The 22,140-nt window shown below is 33.8% G+C and overlaps 1 protein-coding gene across 1 annotated transcript; it reads right to left on the bottom strand.

The window, feature by feature from the left end:
- Window positions 1-712: 712 nt before the first annotated feature.
- On the bottom strand, window positions 713-21,311 carry LOC102806955 (uncharacterized). The gene is made up of 7 exons (XM_085494700.1): window positions 20,839-21,311; window positions 8,626-8,784; window positions 7,682-7,917; window positions 7,248-7,392; window positions 3,514-3,632; window positions 1,198-2,602; window positions 713-1,020 (listed from the first exon to the last, which is right to left on the bottom strand). Exons 2-7 carry the CDS (start codon window positions 8,762-8,764, stop codon window positions 713-715), a joined length of 2,352 nt encoding a protein of 783 aa, XP_085350826.1. The 5' UTR covers window positions 8,765-8,784; window positions 20,839-21,311.
- Window positions 21,312-22,140: the final 829 nt, after the last annotated feature.

Below are 22,140 nucleotides of genomic sequence, written 5' to 3'. Positions count from 1 at the left end.
TACAATCCATCCACACTGATATATCTACTCTATACTGAAGACTCTACCCAAATAGAACCATACCAACAATATGATACCAGCTGTCAGTTACAATCCATCCACACTGATATATCTACTCTATACTGAAGACTCTACCCAAATAGAACCATACCAACAATATGATACCAGCTGTCAGTTAGAATTCTTCCAGACTGATATATCTACTCTATACTGAAGATTCTACTCAAATAGAACCATACCAACAATATGATACCAGCTGTCAGTTACAATCCATCCACACTGATATATCTACTCTATACTGAAGACTCTACCCAAATAGAACCACACCAACAATATGATACCAGCTATCAGTTACAATCCATCCACACTGATATATCTACTCTATACTGAAGACTCTACCCAAATAGAACCATACCAACAATATGATACCAGCGATCATTTACAATCCATCCACACTGATATATCTACTCTATTCATGTACATTTCTGATACATCTATGCTTTACACTAAATACTGCATCTTATTATAAATACAACTGAACTACACAGCACCATCACGTGACACTGTTGAATTTATATTCATGATACAAACACCACAATAAAAGGGTATATCCAAAATGGTGAAAAAACCAGACAATTGGAGGGTATCACATGCAATCCTGAAATTGATATGGAGAAACTGAAACAGACTTGCAGGGAGAAAGTCACACAAGTCATACTACAAGCAGTAGTAGTATAGGCGTGTAGTGTAATACATATATACCTTCAGTATTTATAGAGACGGTATAACCACTAGATGTGTCATCTTCAACTCGTATTCTATAATAGTATGTAGTCTGGGATTGTAATCCAGGATCCTTGTAAGAACCAGTCTTAGCCTTCACAGTTTTGATTTCAGTCCAGTTAAGTTTATCTTTAGATCTCTTAATAAACCCTGATGTCGCTTTACCCAGGTCCCAATCAATAGATACACAACCAGATTTCACATCTAATTTGGTGATGACAGGTTGGCAATCTTCTCCTGAAAAAAGACAAATACATAAAATTACAGCAAATAAGAAATAATAGTTGTTAAAATATAAACAAATAATTAAAATTATTCTTTATATACATAAACATTACTAATGATGAAATAAGCAGAATTCACCATATCATAACTGCCTTTAATTATAAATATCAATCAAAACAAAATACTAACCTGAAGATTCCCAGAAGGACCAATCAGACATGATAACTTTGCTTTTATACATGCATCTATCTTTACTACGGTCAACACAACCATCATCCATATCCTTCCCATCAGGTGTAATCTTTAATACATCATGTTTAGCACATGGACACTTCAAACATGGTGTGTATGATAGACCAGGGTTGTATCGCTTGATAAGGATATTCATGCTGTCTTCCACATACTCTCTTACTTCTGGACCATAGGATGACTGTAATTTCACAGCTATGCTTCCTGCCGGTTCTGTCTTCACTGTAAGGGTGATGTCAGATTCTCTCTTTGACATGATGAGGATATGATTCCTTCCAATATCAAACCAGGCATCATTATAGAATAACTCGACTGTTGGCCACTTCTTGGTGCATCTAATGACTAGCTGGTGGAACAAGCCATCTGGTAAATATTTAAAAGCAAAGTGGAGGTATAGAGTAGGACCTGATGTACTATGTAAAGGTGACAATAGACGATTTTCTGGTTCTGATTCAAGAAGGCATGCCATGTAGTATTCGGTGACCTCTGACCCTGATTGTGGGGAACATGGGTAAATGATATCATACAGTTGAAATAGTCGAAGTAGGATGTCTTTATCTTCTAGTCTGTTGTTCTTCTTTAGGACCCAATCTACCAATTGGACATCAAGTTTCCCGTGAGTGGTTAACTTGTCATATAGATTGCAAATCAATTGGTGGAGAACCTCCTTTTGCTCATCAGGGAGTTCTGGTATGTGAGTGATGAAAAGTCTCAACAAGTCAATGAACCACTGTGGACTGATGATGACATCATTACGAAGGTCAGGATCATCTGCAAAGTGTAGGATATCTCGAATGCTGTGGAAAAATTTCAGCACGTCATCAACTTCCTGTTTAGATAAAGACATAGATTCACCAACCTCATAGACCTCAGCCAATTTCATTACTGGGCGTAGATTTTCTTCAACCACCTTTTGATTCAGTAGAAGCTCGAACTGCAACCAGTTAAATGAAACTTCATGACTGAGTTGACAAACAAGCTCCTTTATCTTATCCTTGAGAGACTGCAAAGCATCATTTGGGTTACCTCCTGGTGAAGGTGACTGCAAAGGATCACTTGGGGCACCATCTAGTGAAGGTAACTGCAAAGCATCACTTGGGTTACCAGCTGGTGTAGGTGACCGCAAAGCATCACTTGGGTTACCGGCAGGTGAAGGTGACTGCATAGGATCACTTGGGTTACCGGCAGGTGAAGGTGACTGCAAAAGATCACTTGGGTTACCGGTAGGTGAAGGTGACTGCATCGGTTTGTTGCTGATAGGAATTATTGGCCATGCAATGTGTACAGCAGCTTCCATACTCCTCAAGAAAGTTTCTAGTTCCTCTTTTCGTTGCTCCATCGTTTCCTGAAACATATCATTTGAAAACAAATCATAAATTCATGATATTGTAACACCAGGAACAATTCATGTTTGATTACAAAAAAATGAAGTGTCTGGGCAGACAAATTAGATCCACCCAACAATAGGATTCTTCTATTTGTTACTTACAAGAAATATGTTCACAAACATATAATAAAAGAGTAGTATTAAATCAGAGTAGATGGTGTACTCATGTGATTATACAAAAATGCAGAAGTACACCTTAGATGTGGCGATGAATTGATGTTGTAGGTCTCATTGTGTACAGGGGGTGTGTACTTAGTCAAGTACACCACTCAAAAAATTGGGCAAAAAACAATTTGTGTTTTACCAAGTGCTAGTACGTCTTCTTTGACTGTGCTTGATTTTGCCAAAATTCTTGTTGCAAGAAACTTTTTAGGAATTTCCAAAGGCATTGTGGTAACACAATGTGGAAGTGATTTATTTTCGACACAAAAATGGCACAAATTCTTCTTAAAAACTGGTAATTGTCATTTTTTGTAAGGTGAATGGAAAATGGAATGAAGTATTTACCATGGTTCGTGGCTGTAACAGTCACTGTTGACGTGTAGGTTTATGAATAGTTACCATGGTCTATGTATTCAAAAGATATTCATGGTGGTCAATATACACACTGTATTATATAAATTTGAATGCCGGTATTCAGAAAAGTGACACAATAGTCAAAGACCAGTTTTTATGACAGTGAAATTTGGAGCATTTTGGAAGTGATGGGTGCAAAACATGAACACAAAAATAGAAATACCCAAAAGGTTTTGGACTGTCAGTCAAGCAGGGTCGGTATGCACTGTAATTCACTCGCCAAAACAAAGTTTCTACATATGATAAGAAAATTGTACAAGAAATCATTTTAAATAACAGATAATATACATTACCTTTGATATTAAATCAATCTTTGTTCCAATAACAATGACATTTTGCATTATGCTTTTCAGATCTTGGCCTTTTTTAGTTGTATGTGAATGTATTGAATTCATCCATCCATGAATATACTCTGAGAAATACAACAATTTACAAATATGTGATTGAAGCTAATAAGTTGATGAATTTAAGGTTACAAATGTCACAGAAAATAAATAATAGTAAATTAACCAACATCATACATGTTATGTCCGTGTGTAATTATGAAGCATATACCAGGACATGAGAAAATACAGTTAATTTTGATAAGGAAAAAACAGGTAAAGACAATTAAGAAAGACTCCATAAAAATAAACATAGTTGAACTCTGGTGACCTTGTCCTTTGTTATATAATATAATTCCCTTTATCATAGTTTGTTTCAATATAAATATGCAGTGTCATAATTAATTTTGAATACAAACAAGTTTTGGGGTTGAACCAACAGTGGGGAATCAGTCTACCGAATGTCCTTAAAAGATGTAAATATCTTACAAAAACATTGGTGCCTTATTTGTTTAATTATTTTAAGGGACATAATTTCCAGCTTTCTTCAAAGTAATTCAGATATTTTAGTATAAAAACAAATGTCTCATTGAAAAAAAGTGCTGCATTTAGATGTGAATAGATTCATAAAACATGCAAGATAACAGAAAATTTTAGCTGGCTTTAGTACAAGTATTTTGTACAGGTGTCTGTCAAAAATTAATGATTCACTGAGACAAATATGAACTGCCTCATTGTGACTACTGTATTATATGAAAAGTAAAAAAAAACACCCTTTATGAATAGCTATCATGTTGCAAGCTCTGCTTTGTATGCAAATCAACTTAAATAGTTAGTTGGTGTCCAGTGGAGGGAGAAGTCAACAGTACTGTTGCCTCCTGAGAATCTACATCTTCAGACACTGCAATCTTTGAAGTGCGTTTTTAAACTAGTATTATAAAAACTCTATCATTCTGTTCTAATAGCTGAAACATATTCCTGTGAGTTTTCATTTGTCGAATGAACTGTTTGTCAAATACAGAATACATATATTTTAGAATAATTTTCTTTTTAAAATGTAGATGAAATGTTTTGCTTTTAATGTATTTTTTATGTATTGTTTTTGATTTGATAACTTTGAACTAAACAGATTTTCTATTAGCTTCAGATCTTGATCAAAGTTAGGCACCCAGTTCATAGGAGTGCTTATATTGATTATCTGACATCTTGTTTTCTGTAAAGATTTTATTGGTAGGTTTGCAAATGTGTATCAGACTGTGCAATCCTTCCATGAGTTGGTTTTGAAACCCAGTATGGGATTCTGAGATACATTACCAAGGATATTATTACAAGATAAATCATTTGCTTCATTGAACACATACAACAATGCATATTTCCACTGAGATCAGTGACCTTTGATGTGTATCACCAGTGATCAGTCAAGTAGAAACAGTCAAAATATTTTATTAGATTTTCTCAATTTTTGCATGATATTTTCATACAGGACATCTGTTGTTCAAACTCAGGGAAGACTTTATACTGATGAATAAGGTGACCAAGTTTGATAAAGTTTGGAATAGAATTAGTAAAGTTATTATGCACACAGTAACAATTATTAACGACGACGACAACAACAACGACAACGCCGGACAACATTTTTCCCTTAATATACCTTTCCCTTCCATCTTTGATGGTACGGGCAAGGTAATAATAAAAACATTAATTTTTTACTCTTTTATATTTAGTAAAATATGTGTGAAATATTTGAAACACATAAACAATGAGGTGCATTGTTTCCATTTTGGTTTATCAGTTGGTGAGAGGTTCATCGCTGAATGGTTCTAAGAGTTTTTATTCTGTTAATATGAAATATTCACACTAGATATGTGTAGTTACCCTTCGAAGACTCAATTATTAACAATTTATTGAATATTTATGAAGAAGTTATTTCATCAAAAATATGCATAATATTTGACAGACATGCATCCAAATTACACTCATATAAAAGAAGTGTATTATTCACTTGAACATGTGCTATAATGAAAGCAAGCTTTGATCTATGTAGGTCAGACTTTCTCTTTGCCTATCTGTTCAACAACAAGTGGATAGAGTTCTGAAAATGTGCTATGATGAAAGCAAGTTTTGATCCATGTAGGTCAGACTTTCTCTTTGCCCATCTGTTCAACAACAAGTGGATAGAGTTCTGAAAATGTTCTATAATCAAAGCAAGCTTTGATCTATGTAGGTCAGACTTTCTCTTTGCCAATCTGTTTCACAACAAGTGGATAGAGTTCTGAAAATGTTCTATAATGAAAGCAAGCTTTGATCTATGTAGGTCAGACTTTCCCTTTGCCAATCTGTTTCACAACAAGTGGATAGAGTTCTGAAAATGTTCTATAATGAAAGCAAGCTTTGATCTATGTAGGTCAGACTTTCTCTTTGCCAATCTGTTTCACAACAAGTGGATAGAGTTCTGAAAATGTTCTATAATGAAAGCAAGCTTTGATCTATGTAGGTCAGACTTTCTCTTTGCCAATCTGTTTCACAACAAGTGGATAGAGTTCTGACTCTTCAACTGAGTGTATACCGAGCAATGTCACTCGAGTAAACATCCAACTTGCCCTTGTATGAAAACCATGATCAGTACTGAAGGGCAACACAACCAAGAACTCCAAATCTGATGGTAAGGCCTGTAATCAGGTCAGTCAAGCACTGTTAATAAAAGGCATGCTTGCACAAGCAGTCTCGTCCCTGACTTATTGACAGTGAATCTCACAATTCTGTGTTAATTCATGTAAATACCACAAATGTTGTTTTGAACACATTGCATGCATTTATGGAGTATGTACCAGTGTTCATATCAGGTTCCAGCATAAAGTCCATTCTGGAGTTCATTTCTGCCATAGATTCTATGCAGTTGTGCACAGATCCCATACCAGTGTTCACATGTGGTATGGGTTCCAAGCAAAAATGTATGAAACTTGTTTTGTGAACCCTGTATGCTCATATGCAGGTCCTGGTAAAAACATCACATAAACCAGCCTTGGACCAGAGGTGGCATCTAGAACTCTTGCCATCACATTAACACCACTAATTCACAACCAACTGTTTTGTGAGTATCTGCTAGCTCCAAAATTATAGAGACTGTACTCAAACCCTTGTTAGCTGTTCCTGGCTCTTAAGGCATCACAGGAACTGAGATCATTGGAGTACTAAATTACAAACTCTGAACTTTTTTTTTAATGTTTTTTAAATGTTTTTGTGCCAGGACACTGATGACTTTTTTTTGTTAGTGCAGGTACTAGTGCTGACATATAGTGCATTCATGTTCTTTATCAAATGACAATATTAGTGTGCTATCCCCTAAAGTCGCATTAGTTAGTGAATGAATCTTGGTCAGTGGAATTGGCCTTCCCATTGAGTCTGTGGCACACTCACCCAGGATAGGGGTTGACTTTTTCGATGTTCATTCTGAGGTAGGATTTGAATTTGGGTCTACAGAACGTGAGTCTGATGCGGCAATCGCTATACTACAAGTGAATTCATTTGTCAGCTTAAGTTTGTTTCATTCAGAAAGGTCATGCTACGTTTTATTAGGTTGTCATACCAATGCATACCTACACATACCAATATACTTTGAATGCCAATTTTTTTTTTAAAGTCTGAGATATATTCAAATCAATATCTCACCACAGACAATGATTAGTAAATACCTAAATTCGTACCTCTCACAGTCTTCTTTTTCTTCTTCTTCTTCTTCTTCTTCTTCTTTTTCCCACCATCACCTTCAAATTCATCAGGGACTACATCATCAAGTTTAAGAGACAAATCAACTACGAGAATATAAACTCCCAGCATGGCCATGAACATCTAGAAAGTAATTCAAAATATATTGTATAAATTAATATAAAGACGTACGTCAGTATAAATGTTGTATTGAAATGAAATCTATCCATTTTGAATTCCATTCAATGAGAATCACATGATTCATGAAATAAATTGCTATCATGGTAGACTATATACACTACATGATATGATGTCAGATATAGGAATATAAATGTGTAATTTGGATTATACATTTTACTACGAATACAGCTATTGTCTGAAGGAAGGATAAATATTTTTGTAAAAATAATTAATAAAAAATATAATGACTGACCTGATGAGACATTTCATAGACTTGTTGTCCTGCAAAATCTAGCAGGGTGACATCAAAGTCTACTGCATCTGTGTTTTCTACTCGTCTTATACGTTCATCAATACGTCTTAGCTTTTTAGCTGTTGGGCCATCAGTAGATTCTTGCTGACTCTCTTCTCTATCTATAGGAGCCGTGATCGTCCGTGATGTGCTTCGAGTAGTATGAATACCTTTATTTTCGGATTTATCACTACGTGCTAGATTGATAAGAGGAATATACCAAACATGCAAATTATGTGATATGTAATGATCAGAGCAAGCAAATCGAAGAAATCACACATTTTTAGTAAACTAAATGCAAATTAGTGAGTGTGTGAAGGAACTAATTGGTGTTCATCTCAGACCATTTTGCTAGTATTCTTTCTTATCATAAAGCTTGCATTTAGTTGGTTTTGCATTTTTTCTCATTTCAGTTTATACAATCAAGTCTTGAGAATCCACTCATTCTGTAATTGTTGATTAAATACTTACATTCCTATCATGCTATCTTCACTATATCAATTAGATTAATTAGCAAATATACCAGCGTAGTCTGTTCATACACTAAAATAGCCACAATTCAGCCATTTTTGTGTCTGAACAATGACATTAAATGTGCCTATTATGTGAGGTATATGTGTAAATTGTAAATGTGATTGGAATATACATGTCTATGTGCTTATATGTACACACACATATTACTGTTATCTCTGTCAAAAGTAACAGTTATGTACAATTGCATATAACTGGTAGCATTATAGAGTATTAGCTATTTCCCAAAGCTACTATGATTTGTTCTTGTGTGTGTAATGTTGTATTGATATGTAAACATACAATATTAGCATAATATCAGTATGTACTTAATTGTGTCATGAATAAGTGAAATGTTCAAATGCAATATGCAGTAAACATACACAAATAAGTACCTGTATGTTCAATTGTCCAGTTGTCTAGATCTAAAACAAACATATCACCGCCTACTGTACTGTCATACTTTTCATCAAATGGCTCGCCAGCTAAGTTCATTTTTGTGGCTGTTTTTCCAGCATGACAAGCTCCAGCCATAGCCACATAAGAACGGACCACTACAAAATAAACATGGTAGATTATATGGTTGTTGCTATGGCAACTGCAATTGTTATCAACCTGATACAAACCATGAATATACCTAAAAATGGCACTGGTTGCATGTCTCTACCTGTAACAGTGCTGCAGATAGAACAGTTATGCATATTCAAAAGGTTAATAACCATATATGGTCCTCTAATATGTTAGTTACATCTCTTGACAAATATCTTTAATATTTTACTGGTTGCATGTTTCCATCTGTAACAAAGCTTTAGATATTACATTTATGAATATTAATGAGGTTGCATGACCATATATGGACATTTGATATATTAGTCACACCCCTTGTCAAATAGCTTTAAAACTGCACTGGTTCCATGTTTCCATCTGTAACAGAGCCTGGGATATTACAGTTATGGATATTAATGAGGTTGCATGACCATATATGGACATTTGATATATTAGTCACATCTCTTGTTGAATAGCTTTCAAACTGCACTGGTTGCATGTTTTCATCTGTAACAGAGCTTGGGATATTACAGTTATGAATATTAATGAGGTTGCATGACCATATATGGACATTTGATATATTAGTCACATCTCTTGTTGAATAGCTTTCAAACTGCACTGGTTGCATGTTTTCATCTGTAACAGAGCTTGGGATATTACAGTTATGAATATTAATGAGGTTGCATGACCATATATGGACATTTGATATATTAGTCACATCTCTTGTTGAATAGCTTTCAAACTGCACTGGTTGCATGTTTTCATCTGTGACAGAGCTTGGGATATTACAGTTATGAATATTAATGAGGTTGCATGACCATATATGGACATTTGATATATTAGTCACATCTCTTGTTGAATAGCTTTCAAACTGCACTGGTTGCATGTTTTCATCTGTAACAGAGCCTGGGATATTACATTTATGAATATTAATGAGGTTGCATGACCATATATGGACATTTGATATATAAGTCACATCTCTTGTCAAATAGCTTTAAAGTGTAACTGAATCGGGTCACGCCCCTCCCCTGACACTTTTGAGTTTTTTCGGCATTACGAGTGTTGCCGAAATGGTGCCACCAACGGTACCATAAAGCAGGAGATAGCACGTGTTTAGTAAACCAGCATATACAACGAGCTACCACAATCGTTATCATGGGGAAACGCTGTGTTGTTGGCGGTTGTAGCAACACACACAACAATCGCGCAAGTTTTATGCATTCCCAAAAGATGTTGAGTATTTCCGGTTTTGGTACATGTGTCACTGACGGGTGACAGCTTTGCAAAGTAACTGTGTAAATAACCAGAAAAATAATATTTTCCATGTAGAATATGAATATTAATTTGCTTGAAAAGTTTAGAATGAATTCATGTAATTATGCCAGAGTCGAAATGACGAGATCAATCATGGAACAACAACAACAAAACGTATTCACCGTTAGGTTTTCTTGTAAACATTTACAAATGCATACTTAGTTAATACTGATACTAGTGACTGAAAGGCATTTAAGAAATATGAGTATCGGTACACAAAATACAAGAAAGTGATAAATTTTTTTAACTGATTTCTGTTTGGTTGCCCCTAGTTACAGACATTGTGTACTATATGCATACTTGGTTAATATTGACACTAGCGATTAACTTATGATTATGAAATGTAAATACGCAGCATTCAAGAAAGTGAGATTTTAATCATTTTTGAATAAAAATAATAGATTTCTACTGGTTGCCCTTAGTTACAAGCATTGTGTACTTGAATTTAGGTTTCCTTCACCATCGCTATATATTGTAGGTTATCCCAATAATAGTTGTTGTAATCCTGTTACTAATTTACAGTGGGTCACAGGGGATTGTTAATTTATGGTAACTCTGTTACAGGCTTGCAAGAAGAAGAGTGAAAATGAATTACGCTACTCCACTCTGATGACATCAAGGCAAGAGACTTTCCAAATTTAATTGATTTCTTGTATTCACTACTGCAATGTCTCTCAGTTGTTGCATTACTACATACTAGTATACTAGTAATACTGTGGTTTATAGTCTGGGTATACGTTTATAAAAATGCTTTACTGATGAATTGAAAGAAATCAAAACACCAAACCAAACTTTTTTTTTTGAATGAGAGTTGACATCAAAGAAAGCTGAGAGTATTGGAGACACATTAAATATAATTAAATATAATTTGAAATTACTTAGCTGAAAACTAATTATGCAAATCAGAAAATTAACATGAACAGATTTGAGTGTAAAACTAATGAGGTCTGCGCAATGTAACAGAAAATCTATGTCTCCAAGTTTAATTGAAATGTGATTAGAACCAAAAAATTAAGAATTATTATGCTTATTAGGGAATTAATATGAACAGATTTTTACCCCAAACTAATTAGGTTTGTACATTGTCCTAGAGCATCTTTGTACTAAGTTTCATTGAAATGGAATAATTAGTACTTTAGATATCATGGTGAAAGCTTAAAATTGGTTAATTATGCAAATTAGGTAATTAATATGTACAGATTTTAACCCACAATTATCAAGGTCTGTCTATTGTCCTACACCATCCATGTACATTCATTGGTATGTGATGTTTAGTACCCGAGATATCAGAGTGAAAGTTGGTTAATTATGCAACTTAGGTGATTAATATGCACAACTATTTACCGGAAACTAATTGGGTCTGCATAATTCTAGATTCATTGAAATGTGATGATTAGAACTTTAGATATCAGTAGAAAAGCTGAAATTAATTATGCAAATTAGGTAATTAATATGCACAATTATTTACCATAAAACTAATCAGGTCTCTGCATAGTCCTAAAGGATCTATGTACCAAGTTTCATTGAAATGCGATGATTAGTACTTGAGATAGCTGTGGAAAAGCTGAAAATTAATTAATTATGCAAATTATGTGATTAATATGCACAAATATTTATCGGAAACGATCAATCTCTGCATAGTATTTGAGTATGTAAGTACCAAGTTTCACTGAAATGTAATGCTCACTACATAAATCAAATGCTGAAAATTAATTAATTATGCAAATTAGGTAATTAATATGTACTGATATTACCATAAAAACTATCAGGTCTGTGCAGTGTCATATGACATCTATGTACCAAGTTTCATTGAAATGTGATGATTAATACTTGAGATATCAAATGCTGAAAATTAACTAATTATGCAAATTAGGTAATTAATATGTACTGATATTACCATAAAAACTATCAGGTCTTTGCAGTGTCATATGATATCTGTGTACCAAGTTTCATTGAAATGTGATGATTAGTACTTGAGATATCAGTGGAAAACCCGAAAATTGACTAATCATTATGCAAATTAGGTACAGTGGCCCCTCGCTAAGTCGCGGGTGTTGGGATCCAAGCAAAAACCGCGACTTATTGAGGGCCGCGACTTACCGAGGGACGTCGTGAAAGAGAGAGGTCGTGCATTGAAAAACATATAAAAAGCACATATAAACCCTCGATTTAGTTAATTGATGTATCATCACATGTGCCAGGCAGTATTCGAATAAAATCATGATTATGTTTGCTGTAAACATTGCGTTGATTATTTTGTTTGTGTCTGATATTATGTGGGCCGCTTGCTGTTGCTTGCGACTTCGACGGTAACAGCTTCCAAAATAAACCAGTTTCATCGCAATTATAAACATGTTCGTCAAAATAACCACCTTCATAGATAATTTCTCTCAGTTTTTCGGGGAAAGTTCCGACAGCGTCAATGTTCTCAGATCGAGCTTCGCCGTCTTCTTTGCCATCGCAAGAACCACCCTGAACTGGCCTTAAATTCAAAGTCGTCATATCTGAGTTGTATGCTTTGCATTGGGTGATGAGACCAGATAGTGGAGTTCCGGCAGACCGTTCTTAAAGAAACGTAAACAGCTTTATCGGTGTCATCATTGTCAGACACTTTCGCTTGTTTTTCTGTTCAGTCCCGCCTCTTGGTCAACTTTGAAAACAAATTTACTTTTCATTTTTTACCCACCCACGAATAGTGGGCTCAACCACGTGCAACCCTTAACTTGGTTTGACACGGTCGATCGCCGTGAGTTTATGGCGTACGAACAGGCTGTATAGCTTTTGCTTTGACATGCTGCTCAATTGAGAAATAGAGATCAGAATTCTATGAATTCAACTCATTGTAGCGAGTTTTTGTAGAGGTATACCAAAATGGGACCGGCCAAGAAGTATGTACGGTCACTACTCGACACCCCTGTTGACACCTTGAGTAAGGCCTCCGTCACCCATTGTGTCTCAGCAATTGACGGACAGTGGGTGTTAAGTTGTCTCTTTAACGGTTAGTTAAAAACACTATGCCACAAAACATTAGTCTTTGTACTTCAAAACTGCTGTCAAAACACAATAGAAATTTTGGGAGCCATCCAAGTACCCGCGACTTAGCTGAATCGCGACTTACCAAGGCGCGACTTAGCGAGGGGCCACTGTAATTAGTATCCACGGATTATTACCAAAAACTAATCAAAATCTAGCATTAGTTCAGAGCATGTATGTACAAAGTTTCATCAAAATCCAATGAGTGGTTCTTTAGATATCAGTGGAACAATCATGGAACAGCTAAAAATCAGCTAATTATCATGCAAATTAGGGAATTAACGAGCATGGATTTTTACCAAAACCTAATCAAATCTGCGCATTGGCCCAGAGCATCTATGCACCAAGTTTCATCAAAAACCGATGTATGGTTCTTGAGATAGCAGTGGAACAGTCGGACACACACACATACACACACACAGACACACTAACTGCAAAGACTCCCATTATGTGCTTCGCACATGGGAGTCAAAAAAAGAATTTTCTCACATTGTCAACAAAAAATAAATATTATTAGGGAGCATTTCACTAGTACTTTAAGCAAATTAACTATTTAAAAAGAACAGATTGCAATCAAATACTACAACAGGAAATTTCTATGCTAATTAAAAATATATTAAAAATGAAAAGATTTCAACAAAGAATTACTTGGCTATGTGATTTCTTCCAGAGCATGCATGCACCAAATTTCATAAAAATTTGATAATATTTGTAGAACACAAAAAAGTAGCAAAATTATGTAAATTTAATAATTACTATAAAATCAGTATAAGCAGTCACATCTGTAAGGGAAGCCACCAATTCTTTCTAAACATTTTAGAACCAAAAATCCACCATTCTACAGTGGCCTACAACTACAAAAAGTCTGCTACTTTTAAATCAATCTACTACTTGAAAAAAACAGTTGGAGATTTGAAAATTGACATGACAAAAATGGTCCGCTACTTGAAAATTTTCGCTATATAAACCATGTACATGCACTAGGTTGAGGTGACTGATTATGCAAAAGTTCTATCTGTTTGTTAAAAAAATGAAGATAACCAACCTGTCTACTTGAAACACAGTGTGCCGGGGCATTGAACCAAGACAGTATTTTGTACATGTATGAGTGTTGTATGTATTGACCTGATAGCTGTGAGCTTTGTAGGTAAACAGTTACAAGTGCCCAATCCTAACTCTATACCACCACAAATTTCATAGTACATACATCTACAAAGTACTGCTAATATTAAACAGTCATATATTTACTAGTAGCACTATTATCACCAAAATCTACTGTACCCTCGGTACCTCACTGAAAAATAGGACAATGGGCCTGACACTCATTGGTAATTATAACATTAGCCTAGCAACAAATTTGAAGTATAATATACAATACTTGCACAAGTGTTTCAATGCCATGATTAATCTGTAGGTGTTAAATTTTATAAATGAAATTAGAAAATTTCACAAGAAATTGGTATTGCTTTAAGCATGCAATGTATAGTTAAGCAATGCTGTATATGGGTGATCACTGTATGAATTGTCAATGTATAGTTAAGTAATGCTGTATGTGGGTGATCACTGTATGAATTGTCTACTCCTTGGCACGATGCATTGCCAAATGCTATCTGTTGAAAATAAGACAGGGATATTGTTCAGTTTTTAAAAAAGCAGCTTCATGAGAGGGCACTTCAGATCCTAGAGATTGTCTATAATAGTAATTGTTGAAAAGAAAAATTGAGATGTTTTCGCATTTCTGATCCAATTTGCAGATTTATTATTCAATCTACATTTCTTAAACAAATCACCATCTTCACCAATAAGGAACCTTTACACCGAAAATAAAAAAATAATCAAAGAAAGCTTAGAAAGAACTCCCATGTGCTGAGAGTATTGGAGACACATTAAATATAATTCGAAATTACTTAGCTGAAAACTAATTATGCAAATCAGAAAATTAATATGAACAGATTTGAGTGTAAAACTAATGAGGTCTGCGCAATGTAACAGAAAATCTATGTTTCCAAGTTTAATTGAAATGTGATTAGAACCAAAAAAATATGAATTATTATGCTAATTAGGGAATTAATATGAACAGATTTTTACTCCAAACTAATTAGGTTTGTACATTGTCCTAGAGCATCTTTGTACTAAGTTTCATTGAAATGGCATAATGAGTACTTTAGATATCAGTGTGAAAGCTTAAAATTGGTTAATTATGCAAATTAGGTAATTAATATGTACAGATTTTAACCCACAATTATCCAGGTCTGTCTATTGTCCTACAGCATCCATGTACAAACATTCATTGATATGTGATGATTAGGTCCTGAGATATCAGTGTGAAAGTTGGTTAATTATGCAAATTAGGTGATTAATATGCACAATTATTTACCCTAAAACTAATCAGGTCTATGCATAGTCCTAAAGAATCTATGTACCAAGTGTCATTGAAATGCGATGATTAGTACTTGAGATACCCGTGGAAAAGCTGAAAATTAACTAATTATGCAAATTAGGTGATTAATATGCACAAATATTTATCGGAAACAATCAATCTCTGCATAGTCCTTGAGTATGTAAGTACCAAGTTTCATTGAAATGTAATGCTCACTAATATCAAATGCTGAAAAATAATTAATTATGCAAATTAGGTAATTAATATGTACTGATATTACCATAAAAACTATTAGGTCTGTGCAGTGTCATATGACATCTATGTACCAAGTTTCATTGAAATGTGATGATTAGTACTTGAGATATCAGTGGGAAAACCGAAAAATGACCAATCATTATGCAAATTAGGTAATTAGTATCCACGGATTATTACAAAAAACTAATCAAAACCTAGCATTAGTTCAAAGCATGTATGTACAAAGTTTCATAAAAATCCAATGAGTGGTTGTTTAGATATCAGTGGAACAATCATGGAACAGCTAAAAATCAGCTAATTATCATGCAAATTAGGTAATTAATATGCACGGATTTTTACCAAAACCTAATCAAATCTGCGCATTGGTCCAGAGCATCTATGCACCAAGTTTCATCAAAAACCGATGAATGGTTCTTGAGATAGCAGTGGAACAGTCGGACACACATACACACACACACACAGACACACACACGCACACAGACACACTAACTGCAAAGACTCCCATTATGTGCTTCGCACATGGGAGTCAAAAATCTAGCAGTTTGAAAAAAATTAGTGTAAATAGAATTTCTGCCAAAAAAATTCAACAAAATAAAGCTCTAAAATAATCACTAAAAATACAAAATTAAAAGAAAACTCCATCACATGACAAAATGGACAAAACTTTATGGTTGACATGAAAGCAATCTGTATGATGGTTGGAGAGAATTTTAAAAAAAAATATGATTTGAACAAAACAAGTTAAAAATAATGATAAAAAAATCACTAAAAATAGAAAATTGAAGAAAATGGTACCACATCAACAAGCTACACAGATGAGCGGCGTACGTACTTATAAGCTAAATATGAACTCAATCAGACTGAAGGTTTTTGAGAAATTGACAAAAATGTCAATTTTTATCTTTTTTTGACCCAATTTGCAGAATTATAGACTGATCTATGAACAACTTTCAATTTCTATCCCACAGGGTACCTTCATACCAAAAATCAGACCAGTGGTTTTGGACGTAATGCTTAATGCATTAAATGGAAATTCATGTTGACTCCAGACCAAATGTTCACTGAAAAAATAAACTTAGAACAATAGAAAATTTAAAACAGAGTTTAAATTAGAAAGCTACCTAACTGAACTCCAAAATATTGAACTGTGACTAATTCTGACAAAATTCAGATTGGGAACCATTGCCTCAAAATAGAAACAGCCAGACATACTCACACTGCAGTGGAAAAGAGAAGTTGTAATTTCTGTACCAATAACCAGATTGAAAATGAATATCATTTCATAATGACATGTTCAAGATACCAGACACAAAAGAATAGCTTATTTGACAGCAGAGTAAAAAGTGCGACACTTTGAAAAAATTGAAAATGAAAACAAATTCATAATGCTATTAAACAACAAATAAATGCCTATCCCCTTTGGCACAATATATTAAATTATGTATGGAAATAAGGCAGCAACACCTCCCCTAAATTTATCACAACAACATTATTATCATTATCTCATTTTTTTTATATTCTTGTTTTCACTATTTAATGTAGATTAATATACACATTTTTATTTGGCTTTTGTTGCAGTCTTTGTTATTATTTTAGTTCTAAACCATTTTATAGTTGTAATTTTGTTATCGTTGATATTTTGAATTAATCCATGACGTTTAATTTTGACATTACGGTAACTCTTTTACATACATGTACTAGCCCCATGGTTATTCTGAGAACTGCAACTTGTAAGCTTTGACTATTATAGCTAATCAAGTTTCTATATATGTGCCACTGTAACAATCATCATATGTGTAGATGCTAAAATACAAGCCACATCATCAGTTGTAGCCTGACATGTAAGCATGATGGATATTCATTTTAGTGGTCATGGTAACACCGTGCAGAGGGTGCAACTCACAAGACCTTGTCAGGCTACAACAGACTGTGTCTTTCCTGTGCAGACACTCACTCGTAGCCAGGGAGACAAATCATGTTTGCATTGTCTGCAAAAAGTCACAAACAGAAATTTGCCAGCACCTTATCACGCATTATGTCAACAAACAAATAAACTCACTCACTGTCACTAATAATATCAAGAGACCAGATGCCAAGCTCAGATCTTACAGTCTACTTAAAAGTGATATTAGTCCAGCTAAATACCTACAACTGTTAAATAATAGACAAGATATTAGATTACTGTCTCAATTGAGACTTAGTTGTCACAAACTCAAAATAGAAGTAGGCAGACATAAGAGACCTTAAATCCCACTAGAGAACAGCATTTGTGATAAGTGTAAGAGCGATAGTATTGAAGACAAAGTTCATTTAATAACAGACTATAGCTATTACACTGATGAAAGGGATATTATGTACATTGAATTAACCAAGGAAATCCCCACTTTCCAGTCTGAAAACAATATCAACAAGTTTATTATCCTTATTGATACGAACCATCCTAAACAAATAAGACATGTGACACAGTATCTGAAAGTGTGTTTTGAAAAACAAAAACTACATTAATTTTTTACTCCCTAATCTTATGTTATTTTAACAGTCTGTTTTTTACTTACCTTACCTTTTATTACTTTCAGCCAAAAATGAATTTGTAATTTCATTACGGTGTAATAAAACTGTATTATTATTATTATTACTATATGACATTCCTGCAATTTGATTGGTACTGACAACAAATTGTCGGGGGGGGGAACTACATCGTCAGGCGTGTGTTGGCTTTGGAGCACTGCGGTTGCACTATATTATTATTTTTTAAAAGCTGTGGCTTCTAATACAGATTTTAAAGTAATAAGCACAAAATTACATCAACACAAATCAGGTCTGTGCCAGAACACAAACAATTGTGTGTGTATGTACAAAAAGTCATTGGAATAATGGTATTTTGTAAGGTTTCATCAGAAATCTAAATCTAATCTATTTTTTGTGTTTTATTGTAAATTTGATTAGTTAAGATTTCACCATCATAAGGTATTCTAATTATTTTAATTCTGTGTTTTATAGCTATGAAACATTGTGAAAACTTGAGGGATTGTCTTTCAATTTTAATTTTCTATCAAGAAATGATGTTGTAATTTGACCATTCAAGAAATCACTGTAATTTGGGATTTTATTTTTAAAACTATTTTTTCTTTAATTTTTTATTTAGAGCTTGACAGGTATGTGGTTTATGAAACACCTGTGCCAAGATATTTTTTATTTTGATTTATTTGTTGCAACTCCCATTTGTTGCATAATCCCAGAGAAATTATGATTAGAGAAAAGTTCATTGTCATGATATTAATTAATTTTTTACAAGAACAAATCTCAATCTCAATAAATACCATTCACTAAACAAAGGGAAATACAAGAAGTGACCATGGCTAATTTGCAAAGAAAGAAAAATGAAAATAATCTACCAAACTGTAGACCTCTGCAAAAACATCATTTCAGTCATGTTCAAGTTCAAGAACACAAATCAAAAATGATGACAATCAAAAAAAAACATTCCACAGGAACAAATCAAAACAACTGATGGGTACAGTATACTAGAGTCAAATCATTAAGAGAAACTATGATATACAAGAACACAACTGTTTAGGGATGTGACATTAAGAATAATTTTTGATTTAAATACAATTTTTGATTTCACTTACAAATATTGGTAGGTATAAAAGGTTGCTGGAAACACAGGATATGTTTTACTTGGCCCTAATTCTAAATCAGAGTTAGACTTTCAACTACAAAAACACTATGCATGTATCAAGTTTTGAGCAAACTGTTGTTATAAAAACATAAAATTCTCTAAGAATTATGTATCAAAATCTAATCAATACTGTAAAATGATTTAACAAGTTTCTAACAAGACTTTGATCGGTAAAGGCACTAACAATTGTTATATTTTATCTTGTGTGACTGGGGTCATGAGAGCTGACCTGAATTGTGTAAATTATAAACATGTCAAATTATTAGAATTAAATTAAAAATATATATTTTTCTCATTTTTAGATAACTGTTACATCTTAAATAAATAATAATACTTTACTAAAAAGAGCATGATTAATCTTTTGTCATTTTTGTTTTTAATATATGTGCATATGTGAACAGCACCGAGATAGTTGTAACATGAATTGTGGGTCATCCATGTGTTTACATTACTTGGTATTTAAAATAATAGAATGATTTAATTCATAAATTAATATTATCTAATATTCTTCTTTCAAATTTGTTCCCATTCAGATACAATTCACATAAACTATGCATGCTTACAAGATTAGCAGATTTCAAAAATACTGTGATTTTATCTCAACATTGACTGTGGATCATTTGATATGGGAGTTATTTTTGAGTTTTGAGAGGACTGAAAGAAAAACAGAATTATATTTGATTCTATTGTCAATTTCGTTCCCTGTTTTGAAAAATAAATTATTACACAATATCTGTTTCAGTGTTATAAATTATTTGATGTCTGTAACAACATTTCCCCTGTACTGTGCTGGAATTCTCTATACTCCGATTAATACTCGTGTTTACAAACTGGCACATGTCAATATTGTCATCATCAGTTGTTTGACCGAGTTCAAGTCACATTGTGAGCACAGTACTTCTGATCAATGAAATAAAGGTTTGACACTGACCTCATAGTCTCTGTTTTAGGATAATGGTTACAATTTTTGGATTTAAATTGATAAATCTCAGCAACTATAATCCACTCGCCAACGAACGAGTCTAACGCAAACACGTTGATTACACATGCTATATTTTTAGCCCAACATTCGATTCACAATTTTATAAAAAACACATTGTAAAATTCAAAATAACTTTCACTGATATTCAGACTGCCTGTGCATTTCATTTTTGACAATGGCAATAGCTAAAATCAATCCTTGATTAAAATAAAAATTCGGGTTTTCGGTTGGTCACGTGACCATTCGGGCCCCCCCCAACGGGTCTTAAATTTTTAAATTTCACTTTTAATTTTTTTTTTCGCATTTTGAAAAAAATATTCAAATTTGGTCACGTGCTAAAATTTTATTTATTTGTTTACCAGGTTTTGTTTACCAGGATTTGTTTATTCATGATTTGTTTATTTATTTATGTTTACCTTTTCTTTTAAACACTTTATCAAATAGTTTTCTGATTTCCGTCTTGTTGCCCCAAATCCCCACATATTGTTCTAAAATACCGTCTATGACGTCACAGGAGAACGACTCCAGATTCTTTAGTCTTCCCAAAGACACGGGTAGATCTATCAATGGGTTGCGATCCAGGGACAGGAATTCTAGTTGTGAAAGGTTTCCAATGTTATCTGGAATTGTTCTCAGATTGTTGCCATCCAGGGTCAGTCCTTCTAGTTGTGAAAGGTTTCCAATGTTATCTGGAATTGTTCTCAGATTGTTGTCATATAAGTACAGGTATTTCAGGTGACGTAAACAAGAAATATTTTCTGGAATTTCTGAAATATTGTTTCCATACAGCGATATCCACACAACATTTCTACGACTTTCATCAAAGACTTCACTCGGAAATTCACGTAATCCACAGTCATCAGCAAAGTAACACAAACTACCACCTGGCCACTCCTCCCACTGTGGTGTGTTTGAAGTCATGATATATCAGTGTTGCTATAACAACGACCACAACAACACTAATCACCAATTTCACACATTCCACCTAAAAATAGAACATAATGACGTCATTACTTGCACGTGATCATTACACTGTAGTCTGCCGTTTTGAAGACAACACAACCTGTCAGCTCCGTTCGCAAATACTCTCAAAATCGCGTGTATAAGTTGGTATCTGACGTCATACATACATTATTAGGTAAAGTAGAGTTTTCTGATATTTATTAAGCACTCACAATTTATGAATAAAACATATTTTATAAAAAAATTGGAAATTTAGTGTCTAAATATGTCCTGTTCATTTTTTGTGTTTTTTGCGCATGCGCAGTAGGGTGGTAGGTCCGCTGTGTTGAGAGAACTTCGCCGAATTTCACGAAATTCTCAGTATTATCAGATTCAATTTTGTATTTCATAAATACAGAAGCATCTCTGCTAACACTACTTGTAAAGTTTGTTTTCATTTTCACTGAATTCGTTTTCTATTCTGCGATGTTTGAGTTTTATATTACCGTGAGTTCGAACAAGATTTCGCGACGTAAATCTGACAGTGAATTTCATTCCAAAAACGTGGAATATTGTGGTTTGACTGGATTCTTGTTACAACGTATTTACAACAACATAACCTTCGAAACAGCTGTGTCATGACCTAGTCAGTTAAATTTACAAAATAAACGTATTTTCGTTGAAAACATCACTGACAGTTTGACAAGCATTCCAAATATGGTGTCAATAAACACTCACTGATTTATGTACATAGTAGTATCAACTCTGACATGTTT

Source organism: Saccoglossus kowalevskii, chromosome 20 (genome assembly GCF_978046115.1).
Source record: "Saccoglossus kowalevskii chromosome 20, keSacKowa6.1, whole genome shotgun sequence".
Taxonomy (NCBI): domain Eukaryota; kingdom Metazoa; phylum Hemichordata; class Enteropneusta; family Harrimaniidae; genus Saccoglossus; species Saccoglossus kowalevskii.
The sequence above is the reverse complement of the archived record's forward strand: the minus strand, read 5'-3'. Positions and strand labels throughout refer to the sequence as shown.